General features: G+C 41.6%; 1 protein-coding gene across 7 annotated transcripts in view; it reads left to right on the top strand.

The window, feature by feature from the left end:
- The window catches only part of GHR (growth hormone receptor), a 311,385-nt gene that overhangs the window by 250,803 nt on the left and 43,422 nt on the right, over positions 1–17,160 (top strand). For all 7 annotated transcript variants that reach the window (XM_070774715.1, XM_019982777.2, XM_070774714.1 and 4 more), the window contains one exon: positions 16,668–16,797. In XM_070774715.1, the coding sequence (XP_070630816.1) occupies positions 16,668–16,797 (130 nt within the window). The remainder of the gene's footprint in view (positions 1–16,667; positions 16,798–17,160) is intronic.

The raw sequence follows: 17,160 nt of genomic DNA, 5'->3' as shown, positions 1-17,160 counted from the left end.
GAAGTAAGTCCATAATGATCATCAGGTCGGCATGTTTAGTGCCCGTGATTGTCCCTTCGTGGAGGCAGTGGAGCACGTAGCCTCGCTTCTTACCAGCTGTGTAACCTTGGCCAATTCATTTCTCTCTCTTTTAACATTATATTCTTCAGCTGAGTGAAATGGTGGGCCTCGCTGAGTATAAGTTTATCTGTAGTCACACCTCTAAGAGTGTGTGACTACATATAAACTTCTGTTTAGAATTGCCAAAGTCATGTTCCCAGAATTCTCTTTTTATGTCTGTAATAAATGTTGCTCCTCTAATTCTTCTATATGTTTGTTTGTCTTTTGGGTTATGGTTAGAAGTGAGTGGAAATCCTGACTTGGAAGAGAGAGAAGCAAATATGGGCCATGATTGTATGTCCTTTATTCTTGAGAGTTCCCCCAATGGAATGTTGTCTACCTGTGGATAAGCAGATATTCACCAAGGTGCATTTAACCGCCTCTCTTAACTCACAATGGCAAATTTAGAAGTATAATATCTGTTGCAAATTTAGAAGTATATCTGTTATAAATGATCAACTTCCTAAAATGCACCTCCATTTTTTCTCTCCTCCCATCCAAACTTTTCTATGAAAGATCCTAGATCCATTGTAATTTATACTGCTTCTCACTTTCTTTATACGGATCAATACAGCTACTCCAGTATTTCCTAAATGGTTTATTTTCTGATCATTTTATATGTGTACATCTTATTTCCCCAACTAGACTGAAAACTTCACAGAAGCATGGACTGTTGTTAGTTTCCTGTTTCCATGAGGGGATTTGACACTGCTAGTTAGGGATACATATGACTCTGACCATAAGCATGCTCTTCTGATTTGCATCGGTTAAAAGGTGAAGTACAAGACCTTCTCAGACCAAGTACAGGACACTTAATCTCTGAGCTGTAGTCTCTACATGCTATCTGACAGCTCGTAGAAGCTGATAAATCTCTGAGCCTGATGCCAAAAAAGCAACCTTACCATAAAGAGAAAACCCAAATAAAACTGAAAGCAGCAGTGCAGTGTATGAGGAAAAACATTTTGAAATGAAAAGAATCTGGATTCAAACCCCAGCCTTGCTGCTTGCTGGTTTGTGCTTTGGCTAAAAATGTTGTACCTTTACTGAAGTTAAACTTCCTTATCTATAAAGTAAAGGTTATTATACTCTCATACACCATTCCTCACAGAAGAGATAGATGTCAAGATGAGATGAGAAGTATGGGGCAAGAACTTAGCACATATGAGAAGTTCAGTCCATGGTAGTCAAAAATAACTTTTACACATTAATATATACAATATACAATAAAAATGATTCCATTTATTAATTGTAAGTGCAATTTCATTATAATCAGGGCGTTGGTAATTGAGGTACTAAAGTGAGTGGTACATTCCCATGGAGCACTGGTTCTTACCAGGGGTGAGTCTCACCCCCAGGGGACATTTGGCACTAGCTAGAAATAGTTTGGTGGTCACAGCTGGAGGAGAGGGCAGAGATGCTGACATCTCGTGGGTAGAGAATGATGCTAAACATCCTCCCGTGCTCAGAATTGTTTTGTAATTGCTCAGTCATGTCCAACTCTTTGCAACACCATGAACTGTAGCCCACTAGGCTCCTCTGTCTATGGGACTTCCCAGACAACAATACTGGAATGGTTGCCATTTCCTTCTCCAGGGGATCTGCCCGACCCAGGAATTAAACCTGTGTCTCTTGCATCACCTGCATTGGCAGGCAGATTCTTTACCACTCAGCCACCTGGGAAGCTCAGGATAGCCCTCACAATAAAGAGTTAGCTGCCCTAAAGTATCAACCCTGCTATAGAACCTAGAGAGCCCATTACTTCTGACAAAAATGTGTTTTACATTTGAGACTGACTGGATACATGAATAAGAAAGTAGTTTCCATTTTGGTGGATTCTAAGTAGATTTGCCTAGTTGTTGGAGAAGACTCTTGAGAGTCCCTTGGACTGCAAGGAGATCCAACCAGTCCATTCTAAAGGAGATCAGTCTTGGGTGTTCTTTGGAAGGAATGATGCTAAAGCTGAAACTCCAGTACTTTGGCCACCTCATGCAAAGAGTTGACTCATTGGAAAAGACCCTGATGCTGGGAGGGATTGGGGGAAGGAGGAAAAGGGGACGACAGAGGATGAGATGGCTGGATGGCATCACTAACTCGATGGACGTGAGTTTGAGTGAACTCCAGGAGTTGGTGATGGACAGGGAGGCCTGGCATGCTGCAATTCATGGGGTCACAAAGAGTCGGACACGACTGAGCGACTGAACTGAACTGAAATATCTTTCTGGGCTTCCCTGGCGGCTCAGATGGCAAAGAATCTGCCTGCAATGCAGGAGACCTGGGTTCGATCCCTGGGTTGGGAAGATACCATGGAGAAAGGAGTGGCTTCCCACTCTAGTATTCCTTCCTAGAGAATTCCATGACAGAAGAGCCTAGCAGGCTAGTCTTTGGGGTTGCAAAGAGTCAGACACAACTGAACAACCAACTTTTACTTTTTTCAAATACCTTTCTATGTGAACCATTTCCGTGTTTCAGAGTCTCATTGTGAATCATACTTTTAGACTAAATTATTACAATGTATAAGGCCCTGTTATATTTCAAAAATAGCCTGGAAACTCAATAGATGAAGGCGTGAGGACCTAACTAATCCACATGAGTAAATACGAGAGCTGTATATACAATTTTAAATTTAGTGAGTTTGTCCTCTGTAATAATGGTGATGGTTCTTTGTTGAAAACCAGTCACATGTCAGGCACTTTATGTAAATAATCTGATTTAATTTTCAGCAACCTGATAGGTATTTTGCTTTCATTTTGCACATGGGAAAATATAATATTTCTAGCAAGTTCCACATCTGAGATTCACACCCACATTCAGCTGGCCTTCAAGCCTGTGCTCTTTCTGCTGCTCCGTGATGCCCCTATTCACCAAGGGTCTAAGACTGGAAACAGAGGCAGGTGTGTTTTAGAGGAAATAAGGTAGGAAAGAAACATCGATTAGGGGCTTCGCTCAGGAAGGTTGGATTGGGTCTCTTGCTGAGGGGCCCATGAGTGTCCATGAACTAGGTGAAAACCTGGAGCTTTCTCAGGACAGTGGATCAGAGAGAATGGATTTGTTGAAATGGGTATTAGCTCTATACCTCAAATTTATACAGCTTGCCAGTTTAGCAACTTTTTTTAGGTCTTCCATGTTTAAGCTGATGCAATGAATTTTCTGAATTCTTCCTTTTTAGTTAAGTATTTTTTCTTTTGAAATCAGTTCTACCATCTAAGCAAGTACTGTCAAATAGAAATGCGAGTGCTACATATGCAGTTTGAGGGCTTTCCAGGTGGCACAATGGCAAAGAACCTGCCTGCCAATGCAGGAAGCAAGAGATGCAGGTTCAATCCCTGGGTCAGGAAGATACCCTGGAGTAGAAAATGGCAGCCCACTCCCATATTTTTGCCTGGAAAATTCCATGAACAGAGGAGCCTGGCAGGCTACAGTCCATGGGTTCGCAAAGAGTCAGACACAACTGAGCACCACCCACCCCACACACACATACAATCTTAAATTTTCTATTAGCCACATTAAAAAAGTAAAAAAAACAGGTAAAATTAACTTTTATATCTTATTTAGCTGAATATTAAATAAGATATATTTATACTATAATTTCAACATGTAATCAACCTAATAAAACGGTATTGTGATATTTTACATTATTTTTTCATAATCTTCAAAATTCAGTGTGTATTTTACATCACACTTTGGGATGCCAAAGTTTCAGAGAAATGAAATGTAGTCCTATTGAAACAAAGTTATATTTAAGGCAAAAACATTTTACACTGCTTTCATTTTTAAATGTAAATTAATTAAAATTGAATAAAATTAAAAATTCAAAATCTTGGTCACAGTGTCCCCATTTCAAGTCCTCAATTGCAACATGACACTAACAGCTACCATACTGGATGACACAGATCTAAATTCTTGCCCCTTGGAATGTGGTCACCAGAAGCAGCATCCAGAAACTTGTGAAAAGTTCAAAATCTCAGGTCCTACCTACTGAATCTGCATTTTAACAAGATTTCAACTTTGGATTTCTCATACTAAAGTTTGAAAAGCATCTCTCTCAAAAAATGTGAATCTCTCCAACAGAGAACTGCAGGAGTGAATAAATGAAGAACTACGAGGATTTAGGAAATTTGCTGCTGGAGCACTGCCAGGGCTTGGTATGATGTGTTCCACTGAGACATAGTCATTTCCCACAAAGGCAGCCGTGGCCATTCTACTGTGTGCACTGACACAGGGCTGTCCTGGAGCCCGGAGCTGGCTCTACTCCCAGGATCTATGGCGCAGAATCTCACACTAACGTCCATGACTCCCACAGTTAAGGCAGCTGCATTCTCACAACACCGTATATGCTTAAAACTGCAACTTTAAATCCCCCAAAACACAGCTGCGAGCATGTGTTTCTGCTCCACACAGTGGAATTTAAGGCTGGGCCTTCCTGGGAGACCCCAGGAAGATCACCCACAGAGGGGCTTGTGCTGTCCACCACACTGCCATCTCGGAGATTTCAGTGCATGCTGCTTTGCCTTGCTAACCTTATTTGGTGTGTTTTTCACAGGACTCGGCATTTAAGGGGCCTTTCAATATATCTGCTAAGGAATTCATTGTACTAATCTAACACAGAAGCTCATTGTTCTAATTCAGAGGTTCCCAACCGTGCTTGCATGTTAGAGTCACCTGGGGCATTTTTTAAAATACCAATGCCTAAGTAGCACTTCAGTCTTTTTCCCTCTGTACATTGAGAGTAGTGTTTATATTTTTAAAGATATAAGTGACATCTAACACTGTATAGGCATCACCCCATCTAATTAAATTAGATCTCTGGAAGGTGTGTTGTTAAAGACCACCAGGTGATGTAAATGTGCAGCCAGCGTTGAGAACCACCGGTCTAATTTAAAAGAGCCCTTAGCTGGCAGTCAGAGACCTTAAGTTAATCCTTCTCAATCTTTAATGTACATAATACAGATAACTTGGGAACTTGTTAGAATGCAAATTCTGATTCAACCCAAAGAGGACAAATAAGCCCAACCTTATGTACAGATATGTCCCTCGTGGCATTTGGTTCTTGACCATCATCAATCTTTTTCCATCTCAGCAAACTAGGATTAGTTCACCACTCTCTCCTTATTCATCTTTGAAGACTTCATCTGTCTCTCTATCCTCAGCTATTAGTCATCACAAGATTCTTTGATTTCCTAAAAGCAATTATTATCTTTATTGGAACTACCTTTTATTGTTAACTACTTCTCACATATTATTTCCTGTACTACTACAGCTCTTCAAAGGCAAACTCCATGTGTCATGTTATTTTCATAATTCCCATAACACTCAAAAGACTACCTTACACATAATGGGTACCACATAAATGCTTCTTGACTAATAGAGTGTCTATATGAAAGTCTCTTTAAAATCCCAAACAAGTTAAAAATGCAAGATGTTTTTCATTGTTGAGAAAACAAAAAAAAATTCAATGTTTGTGTTAGCTTTTTCCATTCTGGGTACATATTTAAATTTTGGAGAACTACTTTGTAAGTTAATAGTCTTATTTGTTTGGAAGAGGGTATTATCGTCATTTTACACCAGATAATTCTTTGTCATCTGGTCACAGGAAGTCTCCTGTGCACTGTAGGGTGTTTCACAGCATCTCTGGCCTCTACCTGAAAAATGTCACCCCTCCCCCAGCCATGACAATCCAGTAGGTCTCCAGCAAACATCTACTGGGAAGGAAACCCACCCTGGTTGACAGCTCTTGGTTTAGAAGAATGAAGAGTGACACAGCTGCCTTGCTGCAGCACTAAATACCTTTAAAAATTCATATACACACACACACAAGAATTACAAGCTATGTTCCTGAGAAATATGTATATAAGTATTTATAGAAAAATGTTCTCTCATATTTTGGAAGCCATGGCTGTGTATACCATATTTATCTTTGCATTTGTAATACTGGACATTCTTTTATGGAAATAGAAATATATACATGAAACATTTTAAAAATCTGAATATAGACTTCAGAATTCAAACATGTGGTGGGAATAAATTATACCAAGCGAGAAAGTATCCACAGAGCAAAAGTTATGAAGAAAGAATGACCAGGCGAATCTCTCTCAGGGAACTGGCCCAGCCTCTTGCTAGAAAATTGTCTGCTGCGCCATCATCCTTGGACATTTACTGTTCCAGCAAGTGATGCTCATTAAGCTGGAGCCTGGCACATAAACAGATGTTCAATGATTGTTGAATAAGTGGACAATTGAATGAATTCATGTTGCATGTGCCTGTAACCCTAAAACTAAAAAGCTTTGGTGTCCTCATTACAAAAGACCCTGTTTTACTGCATTTGAAACTCCAAACCTTAGAAATGCAATTACATAGAAGACTACATCATCATCAGTGAGAATTAAACGGCCTTGACAAAATTACAAGGACGGGAAAATAAAGACTCATTCATCATTTGGTTTCTTCTGGCGATTGAAGGTTCCCCTGAGACTTTAGGAGGTTTGTGTTTTTCAGTGACAAGAGTTTTGACTTTGGCAAAGCATGGCTATACTTTTAGGCTTGGATGAGAATATACCCACATGTACTTTCCCCTCCCATTCCTGGCAAAGAACTTGTCTGTGAGAACCAGACAAGAGGCTCCAGTGGTGGGAACAAGCAGGATGTCTTCTGGACTCAGAAGGGAAAAGATGATATAAGTCAGTGGTTCTTGAATCCTTCTGTCCTTTAAAATCGCTGAGGAGCTTTTAAAAATCCAATAGCCAGATAACTAAATTGGTGATTCCATGTATTATCAGTTAAAGTAGAATCTCAAAGAGTAGAACACAGCATCAGTAATTATTTTTAATTCCCCAGATTCCAGCATCAGTTCAGTTCAGTCGCTCAGTCGTGTCCGACTCTTTGCGACCCCATGAATCGCAGCACTCCAGGCCTCCCTGTCCATCACCAACTCCCGGAGTTCACTCAGACTCACGTCCATCAAGTCAGAGATGCCATCCAGCCATCTCATCCTCTGTCGTCCCCTTCTCCTCCTGCCCCCAATCCCTCCCAGCATCACAGTCTTTTCCAATGAGTCAATTCTTTGCATGAGGTGGCCAAAGTATTGGAGTTTCAGCTTTAGCATCATTCCTTCCAAAGAAATCCCAGGGCTGATCTCCTTCAGAATGGACTGGTTGGATCTCCTTGCAGTCCAAGGGACTCTCAAGAGTCTTCTCCAACACCACACTTCAAAAGCATCAATTCTTCAGCACTCAGCCTTCTTCACAGTCCAACTCTCACATCCATACATGACTACAGGAAAAACCATAGCCTTGACTAGATGGACCTTTGTTGGCAAAGTAATGTCTCTGCTTTTCAATATGCTATCTACGTTGGTCATAACTTTCCTTCCAAGGAGTAAGCGTCTTTTTATTTCATGGCTGCAGTCACCATCTGCAGAGATTTTGGAGCCCAAACAAATAAAGTCTGATACTGTTTCCCCATCTATTTCTCATGAAGTGATGGGACCAGATGCCACAATCTTCGTTTTCTGACTGTTAAGCTTTAAGCCAACTTTTTCACTCTCCTCTTTCACTTTCATCAAGAGGCTTTTTAGTTCCTCTTCACTTTCTGCCATAAGAGTGGTGTCATCTGCATATTTGAAGTTATTGATATTTCTTCCGGCATTCTTGATTCCAGCTTACAATGTGCTAATTCTGAGTACAGCCCCTCTGCCAGCCACCTATTTCCAGGAATTGGGATCATTTCACTAAAAAGAACCTGATAACCTCATTCACAAGTGCTTCAGCTAAGTTTCACTTGGGACATTTTCATATGGCCAGGGGATCCAGTAGTCTTTTCTTAAGATTTTTTTTTTGACGTGGATCATTTTAAAGTCTTTATTGAATTTGTTAGAATTTTGCTTCAGTTTTATGTTTTGGATTTTTGGCCACGAGTGATCTTAACTCCCTGACCAGGGATAGAAGCCACACCCCCAGCATTGGAAGGTGAAGTCTTAACCACTGGACCACCAGGGAAGTCCCCCTCTAGTAGTGTCTTCTGTGCAGTGAGTTATAAACCCTTATATTGTGACATGCCTAAATTAACAACGCATGCCGTATGCTGAGTCATGTCCAGCTCTTTGTGGCCCCATGGACTATAGCCTACCAGTCTCCTGGAATTTTTCCAGACAAGAATACTGGAGTGGGTGCCATGCCCTCCTCCAGGGAATCTTCCTGACTCAGGGACTGGACCCGCGTCTCTTGCGTCTCCTGCATTGGCAGGCAGGTTCTTTACCACTAGCGCCACCTGGGAAGCCCCGTCTAACTTGTGAAGAACTGTTAAACTTTTTCTGCAGTGACTGTACCAGTTTACATTCCTACTGGAGGTTTCAATTATTCTACACCCTCTTGCTTTATATTTTAATTATTTGATTATATTATCTAAGATGTCCCTTGCTTCAACCAAACAAAAAATAAATTTTACTAAATTTAATGTTGTTTCTTTGACATATTAAAACCATGCTATAAGAATTTTTTTTTAAATAATAAAACTATGGCAGTTCTATTTCCTAAGTCAGTTATCCTGCAGGGCAGTAAGTATGCGTCTTGGAGGTGACGCTCCTCTTTCATCTTCCAGCAGGCTATACTGTTAGAACCTGGAGCAGCTGGAACTGCCTTGGTAGATCCCTCTCCCTAGCCAGAGAAAAAACACCAGGGAAAATAGTGCTCCCACCTGCCCACTCAATTTTAAGAGAATTGATGGGAGAAGAGAGAAAGTCTTAGATAGGAAAGTGTGTGACCATTCTGTCCTAGAGAATTGAGTGAAATAATGGGAAAGTACTGTGTATGTGTGTGTGTGAGTTGCTCAGTCGTGTCCGACTCTTCGCAACCCCATGGACTGTAGCCCACCAGGCTCCTTTGTCCATGGAATTTTCTAGGCAAGAATACTGGAGTGGGTTGTCATTCCCTTCTCCAGGGATCTTCCCAACCCAGGGATTGAACCTGGGTCTCTCGCACTTCAGGCAGATTCTTTACTGTCTGAGCCACCAGGGAAAGCAATGAGTAAGCTAAATACACTGAATAAATGCCATGGAGAAGAAAGGAAAGGGGAGAAGAATGATTAATTAATTACCCTGAATATTCAAAACTAGGATTAATTATGTTCAACCACAACGGTTTCAGAAGGGAAGTAAATACATTTGATAATGAAACTGTTCCATGAAAATTAAATAAAACAACAAAACAAACTTTGTGAAAAGATAGAGGCTTAAACGCTAACAGTCCTGCATGCATAGCTCTGTTTCCTGACACTGCCATACAGATGAGCTATCCACAGGGGCCGCATCCAGTTAAGTTCCCTGCCAGACCACATGTGCCGCAAATACTGTTCCAAGACCCTGTAAAGTTCACTTGACTTGACATTCATCTTAAAGTAACTGGATGTTTTCACTAAGTCCTTGTTTTAGTCAACCTTACAGTGTTTTAAATGCACCAAGAATCTATTTTTTAAAGCATACTAGAGTTATTTAAAATAATAAAAAAGAAAGAAATGAATAGTTCAGGGGAAATTTTGTGAACTCTCGGTCTGAACTCTAAGCCATTAAGCGCCTAAGCAGAAGATTTTACAGCTGTGCCTTCCTCATTTCTGCAGAGAACCATAAAGGAAGTCAAGCGTGAAGGTGAATTCCTTACATTTAGTATTGTCCAATGCAAAATACTTTATTGGATTCTTTGCCAATTTCCAGTGTTAAAGATTTTTTTCCAATAGCTTATACAAACTGAGTAGTCACAGTTTCAGAACCATTTGATAATTCGTAGGTTATAAAAAGCCTACCAGACTTTTAAAATGTGTGTTCTTTGACACTAGATTATCTATGTGCTCAGTTGTGTCCAACTCCTTTCAGCTCCTTGGACTGTAGTCCACCAGGCTCCTCTGCCCATGGAATTTTCCGGGCAATACTGGAGTGGGATGCCATTTCCTTCTCCAGGAGATCTTCCCAACCCAGGGATCAAACTTGTGTCTCTTGAATTTCCTGCATTGGCAGGCAGGTTCCTTACCACTAGCACCACCTTGGAAGCCCATTTTATCTCTAAGGCAGCTTACTTACTTAACAATAGTGATCAACCAAGAAGTTTACAGACTTCTTTTACCACATTTTGACAGGCTAGCATCCATCAAAGACAAGACATTTATTTAGTAAAGGGTTTAAGATGCTCTAGGGTGGAGAAATCACTGAATTTCTGAAGCTCTTCAAATAGGTGAGTGCTTTGAAAATAACGTGTACTTTGGAGGATGAAGTGAAGTGAAATTCTCTCTGTTGTGTCTGACTCTTTGTGACCCCATGGACTGTACAGTCCATGGAATTCTCCAGGCCAGAATACTGGAGTACCGGGTAGCCATTCCCTTCTCCAGGGGATCTTCCCAACCCAGGGATCAGACCCAGGTCTAATGCATTGTGGGCAGATTCTTTACCATCTGAGCCACCAAGGATGCATGGCCTCAAAGCAGAGGTTCAAAAGGGAAGACTCCAGAAAGCTGGGCAAGGCGTTCTTTTCCCTCCACCTAAGTGTTTACAAGTGTGTGCAAAATACAGTGCCCCCCAGTCCAGAACCTAGTCCCCAGGAAGACCAGCAAATATTTATGCTTTACAAAAAAATAAAAGGTAACATTTTAGAAACACAACTCAACCACCTAGCCCATTCCACTTATTTACTTATGAAGTTCATTTGTCTGTTCTATAAAATTGTCTTTTGTATGCCTTTGCAAGTTTTCATTCTTAATCATATCAACGGCCTTTGTTTTCTTTCCTTACTGTCTATGCCACCCAATTCAAAAGGCAGCTGTCAACTGTCTGCGCTCAGTTATGCTTTGGTCAGAGAGCAAGGTTGTCTCTTCACAAGATACTGAGTCCCCAGCCCCCTTTCAGCAGTGATAACAAGTGTCCAGGACTGTTGACAGCAGATGGTCCACATGACAGGCTATAGGGGAGGTTGTACATTGAAGGGCACGTGGCTGCAGTGTGCCTGCCTTCCCCTCCATGACCTGGTGCTCCAGGAAGAACGTTGTCCTTTCCTTCCAAAAGCCCCTTTCCTTCTAGCCTTCCCCTCCCACTTCAATTGCTCCTCTTCTTCCTTCTCTTCTAACCCTGAACCCTCAAGCACACATTGGGCACTTGTATGTGATTTCATTTGGCTTTTGTTTCTGTTTTGTCATGAGTTGAGGATGGGAGAGTGTGACTGGTGAGAGAGGGGAAGAAGGCAAATGACTATTTCAGTGGCAGCAGCTGCTTGATGTCTGTGTCCTGCCCCGGAAGATTGTCTTCCTCCAAAGGGAGAGCCCCTGGGCAGGGAAGGGGGCCCGGCCAGTCTGGCTGAAGAGTCAGTCATGGTCACTGTCAAAGGCGATGTGGGGCAACCAGCAGAGCCTCCCAGCCATTTGTGATCCTTCTGTCATCATAGGATTGAACATAAATCGACTTTTCAAAACTTGAATTGTAATAAAACTCTCTTCAAGCTTTCTTGGAGTAATAATTTCAGTAAGAATACTAGTTTATTTTTAATTTTTATTACCAGTTTATAGTCCACCAGAAATTTGGGCAGGTTTAGCATTTAGATGTAGTATTTTGTATATATATTTGAAATCTCTCTTAGTTCTTCAAGAGTTCATGAACCATTATTATATTCTTCGGAGGCCATAATTAACATTCATATCCTTCTAGCACCCTCCAGAACTTGGCTCACAGGACTAACACCAAGTGACACTCTTCATCTGTAGTTGTGCTAGAACTGATCAGAGAACCTAACGCTATGGAAAGCCAACTTTTCAGTGCTTACATATAGCTGTGTTTCTCTACAGCAGTGGCTGTCTCAACCTGGGCTGCATATTTCAAGCAATGGGTGAACTTTAAAAAATCTCAATGCCCATGCTGCACCCCTGCTACATTTGGTCAAGCCTCTAGGAGTAGACCAAGGGATCAGTATCTTTCACAATTCCTCAGTTGATTCTGATGTGCAGCCACAGTTAGGAAATCCTGCTCTTAGGGCTGCCAGGTTACAGATAACCGAGAGTTTAGTTAGAGCACGTCTGTTTGCTTATCATCTTTCCTTTCTGGGGATTTTTGAGAAGCAAAAGAGAATTATCTAACAAAAAAAGCTACTATTTTTTGCTAGTACCAAGAGTTTAGATAAAATCACATAGATTTGTGTTTTAATCCCATCTGCATACAACAGTAATATAAATATGGGCAGCTCACTTCTCTGAACTCCAGTTTTACCCATTTCTAAGTATAAATAGTACCTGCCTTCTAGAGCTGTTATTAGTGTTAAAGGAGATTATATAAGCATGATATTATCAACATGATGTAATATATAGCATGATGTATGTAAACTAGTAATAATAACTAAAATAAGTATGTCATTACAGTTATTTTCAAAATGGAACTCCAAAGAGAATAAAAATGAATCCCAAATGTATTATTAATATTTTTGAATCTTGAGCATTGTTAATACTAACATTTCTTCAGGAGGCAGGACCACTTGAGTTGAAATAGTCATTTGTCTTAGTGAGAATTTCTCACTAAGGGTCAAAGGTGGTTTCTCCTGTCCATTGCAACATTAAGAGATGCTGTAAATGGATAGTGTACTACACTGTCTTTAGGGCTATACTAAAAAAAAAAAAAATCACGAACAGGTAAGAAGTATTTCTACTTTAGAAATGACTGTATGTGGCTCATCAAAGAGGAACTCAGAGAGTATCATAACCATTGGTCGTCTTCATAGTGAAACACAGAACAAGTTTCTACTGGGATTTTTAGATCTAATAGGTGCTCATTTTAAGGTTAGGCCAGTACCTCTCAGATTTGGAAAAGCTCAGTATGACTCTAAGGAACTGGACTTAGGAATGCTGAATGTCTTCAACCATAGTGGTAACAGCTGAAGCAGGAGGAAACTAAGAAAAAGAGAAGCAGCCAGCTATACTGCAGTTCTTCTTGCCTCCAAAAGGGAATTTACCCCCTTTCCTATGCTCATGGTGACATATTCTATTTGTGACTTATGTCATTCTTAAATGGTTCTTTGAAGTTCTGATGTGCTCAGTGACTCCTTGCAACCCCATGGACTGTAGCCTGCGAGGCTCCTCTGTCCATGGGGATTCTCCAAGCAAGAATACTGGAGGGGAGTGCCATGCCCTCCTCCAGGGGATCTTCCCAACCTAGAAATTGAACCCAGGTCTCCTGCATTGCAGGCGGATTCTTTACCATCTGAGCCACCAGAGAAGCCCAATATATTAGATTTATTCCTTATATATCAACAACATTCAAACATTTACTATGGTTAGTATTTTTCCCTATCCTTCCTCCACATGGACTTAGCAGGTGGGCCTGCTTCAGATTCTCTCACAGGGCTGTACTCAAAGTGCCAGCAAGGGCTGTGGTCTCATCTGTGGTGTGGACTGGGGAAGGATCGGTTTCCACACTCACTGAGCAATTGTTTCCCAGGATTCAGCTCTTGAAGGGTTGTTAGACTGAGGGCCTCAACTTCTTGCTAATTGTGGACCAGAGGCCACCCTCAGTTCTTTGCTGTGTAGTTCTCACCACCATGGCAGCTTGCTTCAGCAAAACCGGCAAGAGACTCAGCCAGCCAGCAAGACAGAAGTCACAGTCTTTTGTATTCTAATCCCAGATGCGATATCCCCTCAATGCTGTTATATTCCACAGATTCAAGCAAGTTGCTCAAGGGGAGAACATACTTAAGGTTGTGGATAACAGGAGCCTGGGATCCATGGGGCCACAGCACCTAACAGCACACACCCACCCATAAAAGAAAGGAAAGAAGGAAGGCAAGGAAGAGGCTGCAAGGAAGAAGGAAGAAAAAAAAAAAAAAGGAAGGCAGGGAAAGGAAGACAGGCAATGAAAGACAGACATTTAAAAAAAGACCAAAAAAGTAGCTTTGCTGCACTGCGTCTACAGCAGGATTCCTCTGTGGGCATGTTATTTCATCACATTAGCACCACAACTATGAATTTCCTATTTCTTACTTAAAATGGAAGATAATATGGGGGCTTTCTATACATCTGGAGTTAAAAGGAAACAGAATAATCAGGAACAGTAAGTTGAAGCAAGCAAAATGTGTTTCAAATTAATTCTTTCAAGTTCTTTTCCCTCAAGCTAGCAATTTTTTTCCTTCATGTTTCAAGTTTTCTGATTGGATTTATTCTTTTTACCAGTATGTGGCAGGCTTATTGCACAGAGGCTATAGGAACCTGAATGGTGTTTGCATTTGGTGTTCTCTGGCAGTTTCGGCTCAAATGCCAAAATTATATTTTGATCATGTGCATTGTTATTAACAGCTGTTTATGTCACTTAAGGGCTTTCCGGGTGACTTAGCTAGTAAAGAATCAGCCTGCAATGCAGGAGACCCCAGTTCAATTCCTGAGTCGGGAAGATCCCCTGGAGAAGGGATAGGCTGCCCACTCCAGTATTCATGGGCTTCCCTGGTGGCTCAGATGGTAAAGAATCTGCCTGCAATGTGGGAAACATGGGTTCGATCCCTGGGTTGGGAGGATCCCCTTGAGGAGGGTATGGCAACCCACTCCAGTATTCTTGCCTGGAGAATCCCCATGGACAGAGGAGCCTCGCGGGCTGCAGTTCACGGGGTCGCAAAGAATCAGACACAACTGAGCAACTAAGCACAGCACAGCACATGTCACTTAACTGTAAAAGTGACGTCATAAAGTTTAAGAAAGAGTTCATCTATTCCAGCCTCTCTATTGAGGAAGTTGAGGCCCAAATGACTTGGGAAGTTCAAGGCTAAATATTGTCAGAGCTGAGACTAGATCACAGATCTCTCAAATTGAAATCTGGTGTATTTCCTCTCCTCACATTCTGTGCAAAAGAGCAGTCAGAATGTGCATTCCTTCCTCAACATTGCAGGTATTAAAACATGTTTATTGTTGTTGATGTTAAGTCACTAAGTCATGTCCAACTCTTTGCAATCCTGTGGACTGTGGTCCACAAGGCTTCTCTGTCCCTGGGATTCTCCAGGCAAGAATACTGGAGTGGGTAGCCATTCCCGTGTCCAGAGGATCTGCCCCACCCAGGGATCAAACCCACGTGTCCTACATTGGCAGGCATATTCTTTACCAGTGAGCCACCTGGGAAACCCTAAAACATGTTAGTTGTGGCTTAAATGTGGTTTATTTAGCACTTATTTTCTGGAAGGATCTAAAAATAACGCTTCCAGTGCATCAGCTAATAGAAAAAGAACTTTTCCAGCAACTCTACTGTATAATAAAGTGTTTGGCTAACAAAACACACACTTTTTTCATTTGCAACAGATCATACAAGCTCCTATGCTTCAGTTAATTAATACTGACCACCATCTTCAAAATGGCTATGGAAATCAGAAAAAGAATTAAAACTGATACACAAAAATTTGTTTTGCCTCAGACCTACTGCAGATTTTATAGATGCAGAGGAGTCTGCTAATATCCTCACATCTAGGTGGCTTTCTCCACTTCCCATGTTAGAATTGATACATATGTATGCATAAGTTATTTAAAGTAGGTATCTATTTAATAAGTTTACTGGCTGAATCTTTTAAAAGAAGGCAAACGTAACTTTTCATCAAAAATTGGTAAAAAGAGAAAAGGCTCTGTGATGAATGCTGTGGTCCCCACACGACATCCCTTGGGTCCACCTGGTGCCAAGACAGTCATCCATGGTGGTCAGCTGCCACCATGCATATCACTGGGCACATTTCAGGTGCCTGTCAAGGTTTCTAAGAAGTCTAGCAAGGACCCTCGACCCATGTGCAGGTGCAGCCTAGAAGTTCGTGGGCATTTGTACCTCCTGGACAGCCCTCAGCCTTGGGAGGTAGGAGTTGGCATATAACACCCTGGTCTTCCAGACAAGGATACCAGGAAGGCACACTCTGACAGCTTCTCAGAGGGACCTCTGTGGGGTTGCCCCCGCCGGCCACTATGGGAACGAGCTGAATAGCACACACCGTATTAGCTGTTCTCTGCTCCCCACATCCCTCTCTTCCTTTACCGGAGTCACCCTCCTAGTAAACTGCTGCTGCTTCTGCTGCTAAGTCGCTTCAGTCATGTCCGAATCTGTGTGACCCCATAGACAGCAGCCCACCAGGCTCCTCTGTCCCTGGGATTCTCCAGGCAAGAACACTGGAGTGGGTTGCCATTTCCTTCTCCAGTGCATGAAAGTGAAAAGTGAAAGTGAAGTCGCTCAGTCATGTCCAACTCGTAGCGACCCCATGGACTGGAGCCTACCAGACTCCTCCGTCCATGGGATTTTCCAGGCAAGAGTACCGGAGTGGGGTGCCATTGCCTTCTCCTACTTGTGCCCAAGTCCTCATCTCTAACTCTGGTTTCTTAAACAGCATCCCCCACCCCAAGAAATAATGTTGGAAATAAAGACAAAATGGTTTGTTCCTGGAATCAAGGGCTAAGAGAAATAACTGACAACAGCTCTGAAGCTATGGCCCAGAGAAACAGCATTTCTAGAAGTGGTTGCTCTTGATCACTTTAAATGTGTGTCTCATTAGGACCATCCATTACCCTCCTGATTTCATGACTTGTCTTCTCTTTTTACTCTGCAGATTCTTCTGGGAATCCTAAATTCACCAAGTGCCGTTCACCTGAACTGGAGACTTTCTCATGTCACTGGACAGATGGGGCTAATCACAGTTTACAGAGCCCAGGATCTGTACAGATGTTCTATATCAGAAGGTATGGGCTTCATGCTTTTCTGATTTCTGTCCATGAATTTTCTGATGAAAATCCATTGAGTGTCATGCAGTGGTGGGAATGGAAATAATCTTCTTTGGTGATCTAAATGCATTCACCCATTCGTTCATTTAAATATATTAGTTAAGCCCTTACTATATGTTGGGTACTATTTTAGATGCTGGAAATATGGCAGTGATGACAAAAAGTCCCTGTCCTCCTGAAGATTAATTTCCAGTGAGGAAAGACAGACAAAAATTTTAAAAATTAAAAAATTAAATTTCAACTGGTATATGGGTTACTGAGAAAAGTAAAGCCAGGAAGAATGTTCAGCTCAGTTCAGTTCAGTCGCTCAGTCATGTCCGA

The sequence above is a fragment of the Bos indicus genome, chromosome 20, assembly GCF_029378745.1.
Source record: "Bos indicus isolate NIAB-ARS_2022 breed Sahiwal x Tharparkar chromosome 20, NIAB-ARS_B.indTharparkar_mat_pri_1.0, whole genome shotgun sequence".
In the NCBI taxonomy this organism is placed as follows: domain Eukaryota; kingdom Metazoa; phylum Chordata; class Mammalia; order Artiodactyla; family Bovidae; genus Bos; species Bos indicus.
This window is presented reverse-complemented; position numbering and strand designations above follow the sequence as displayed.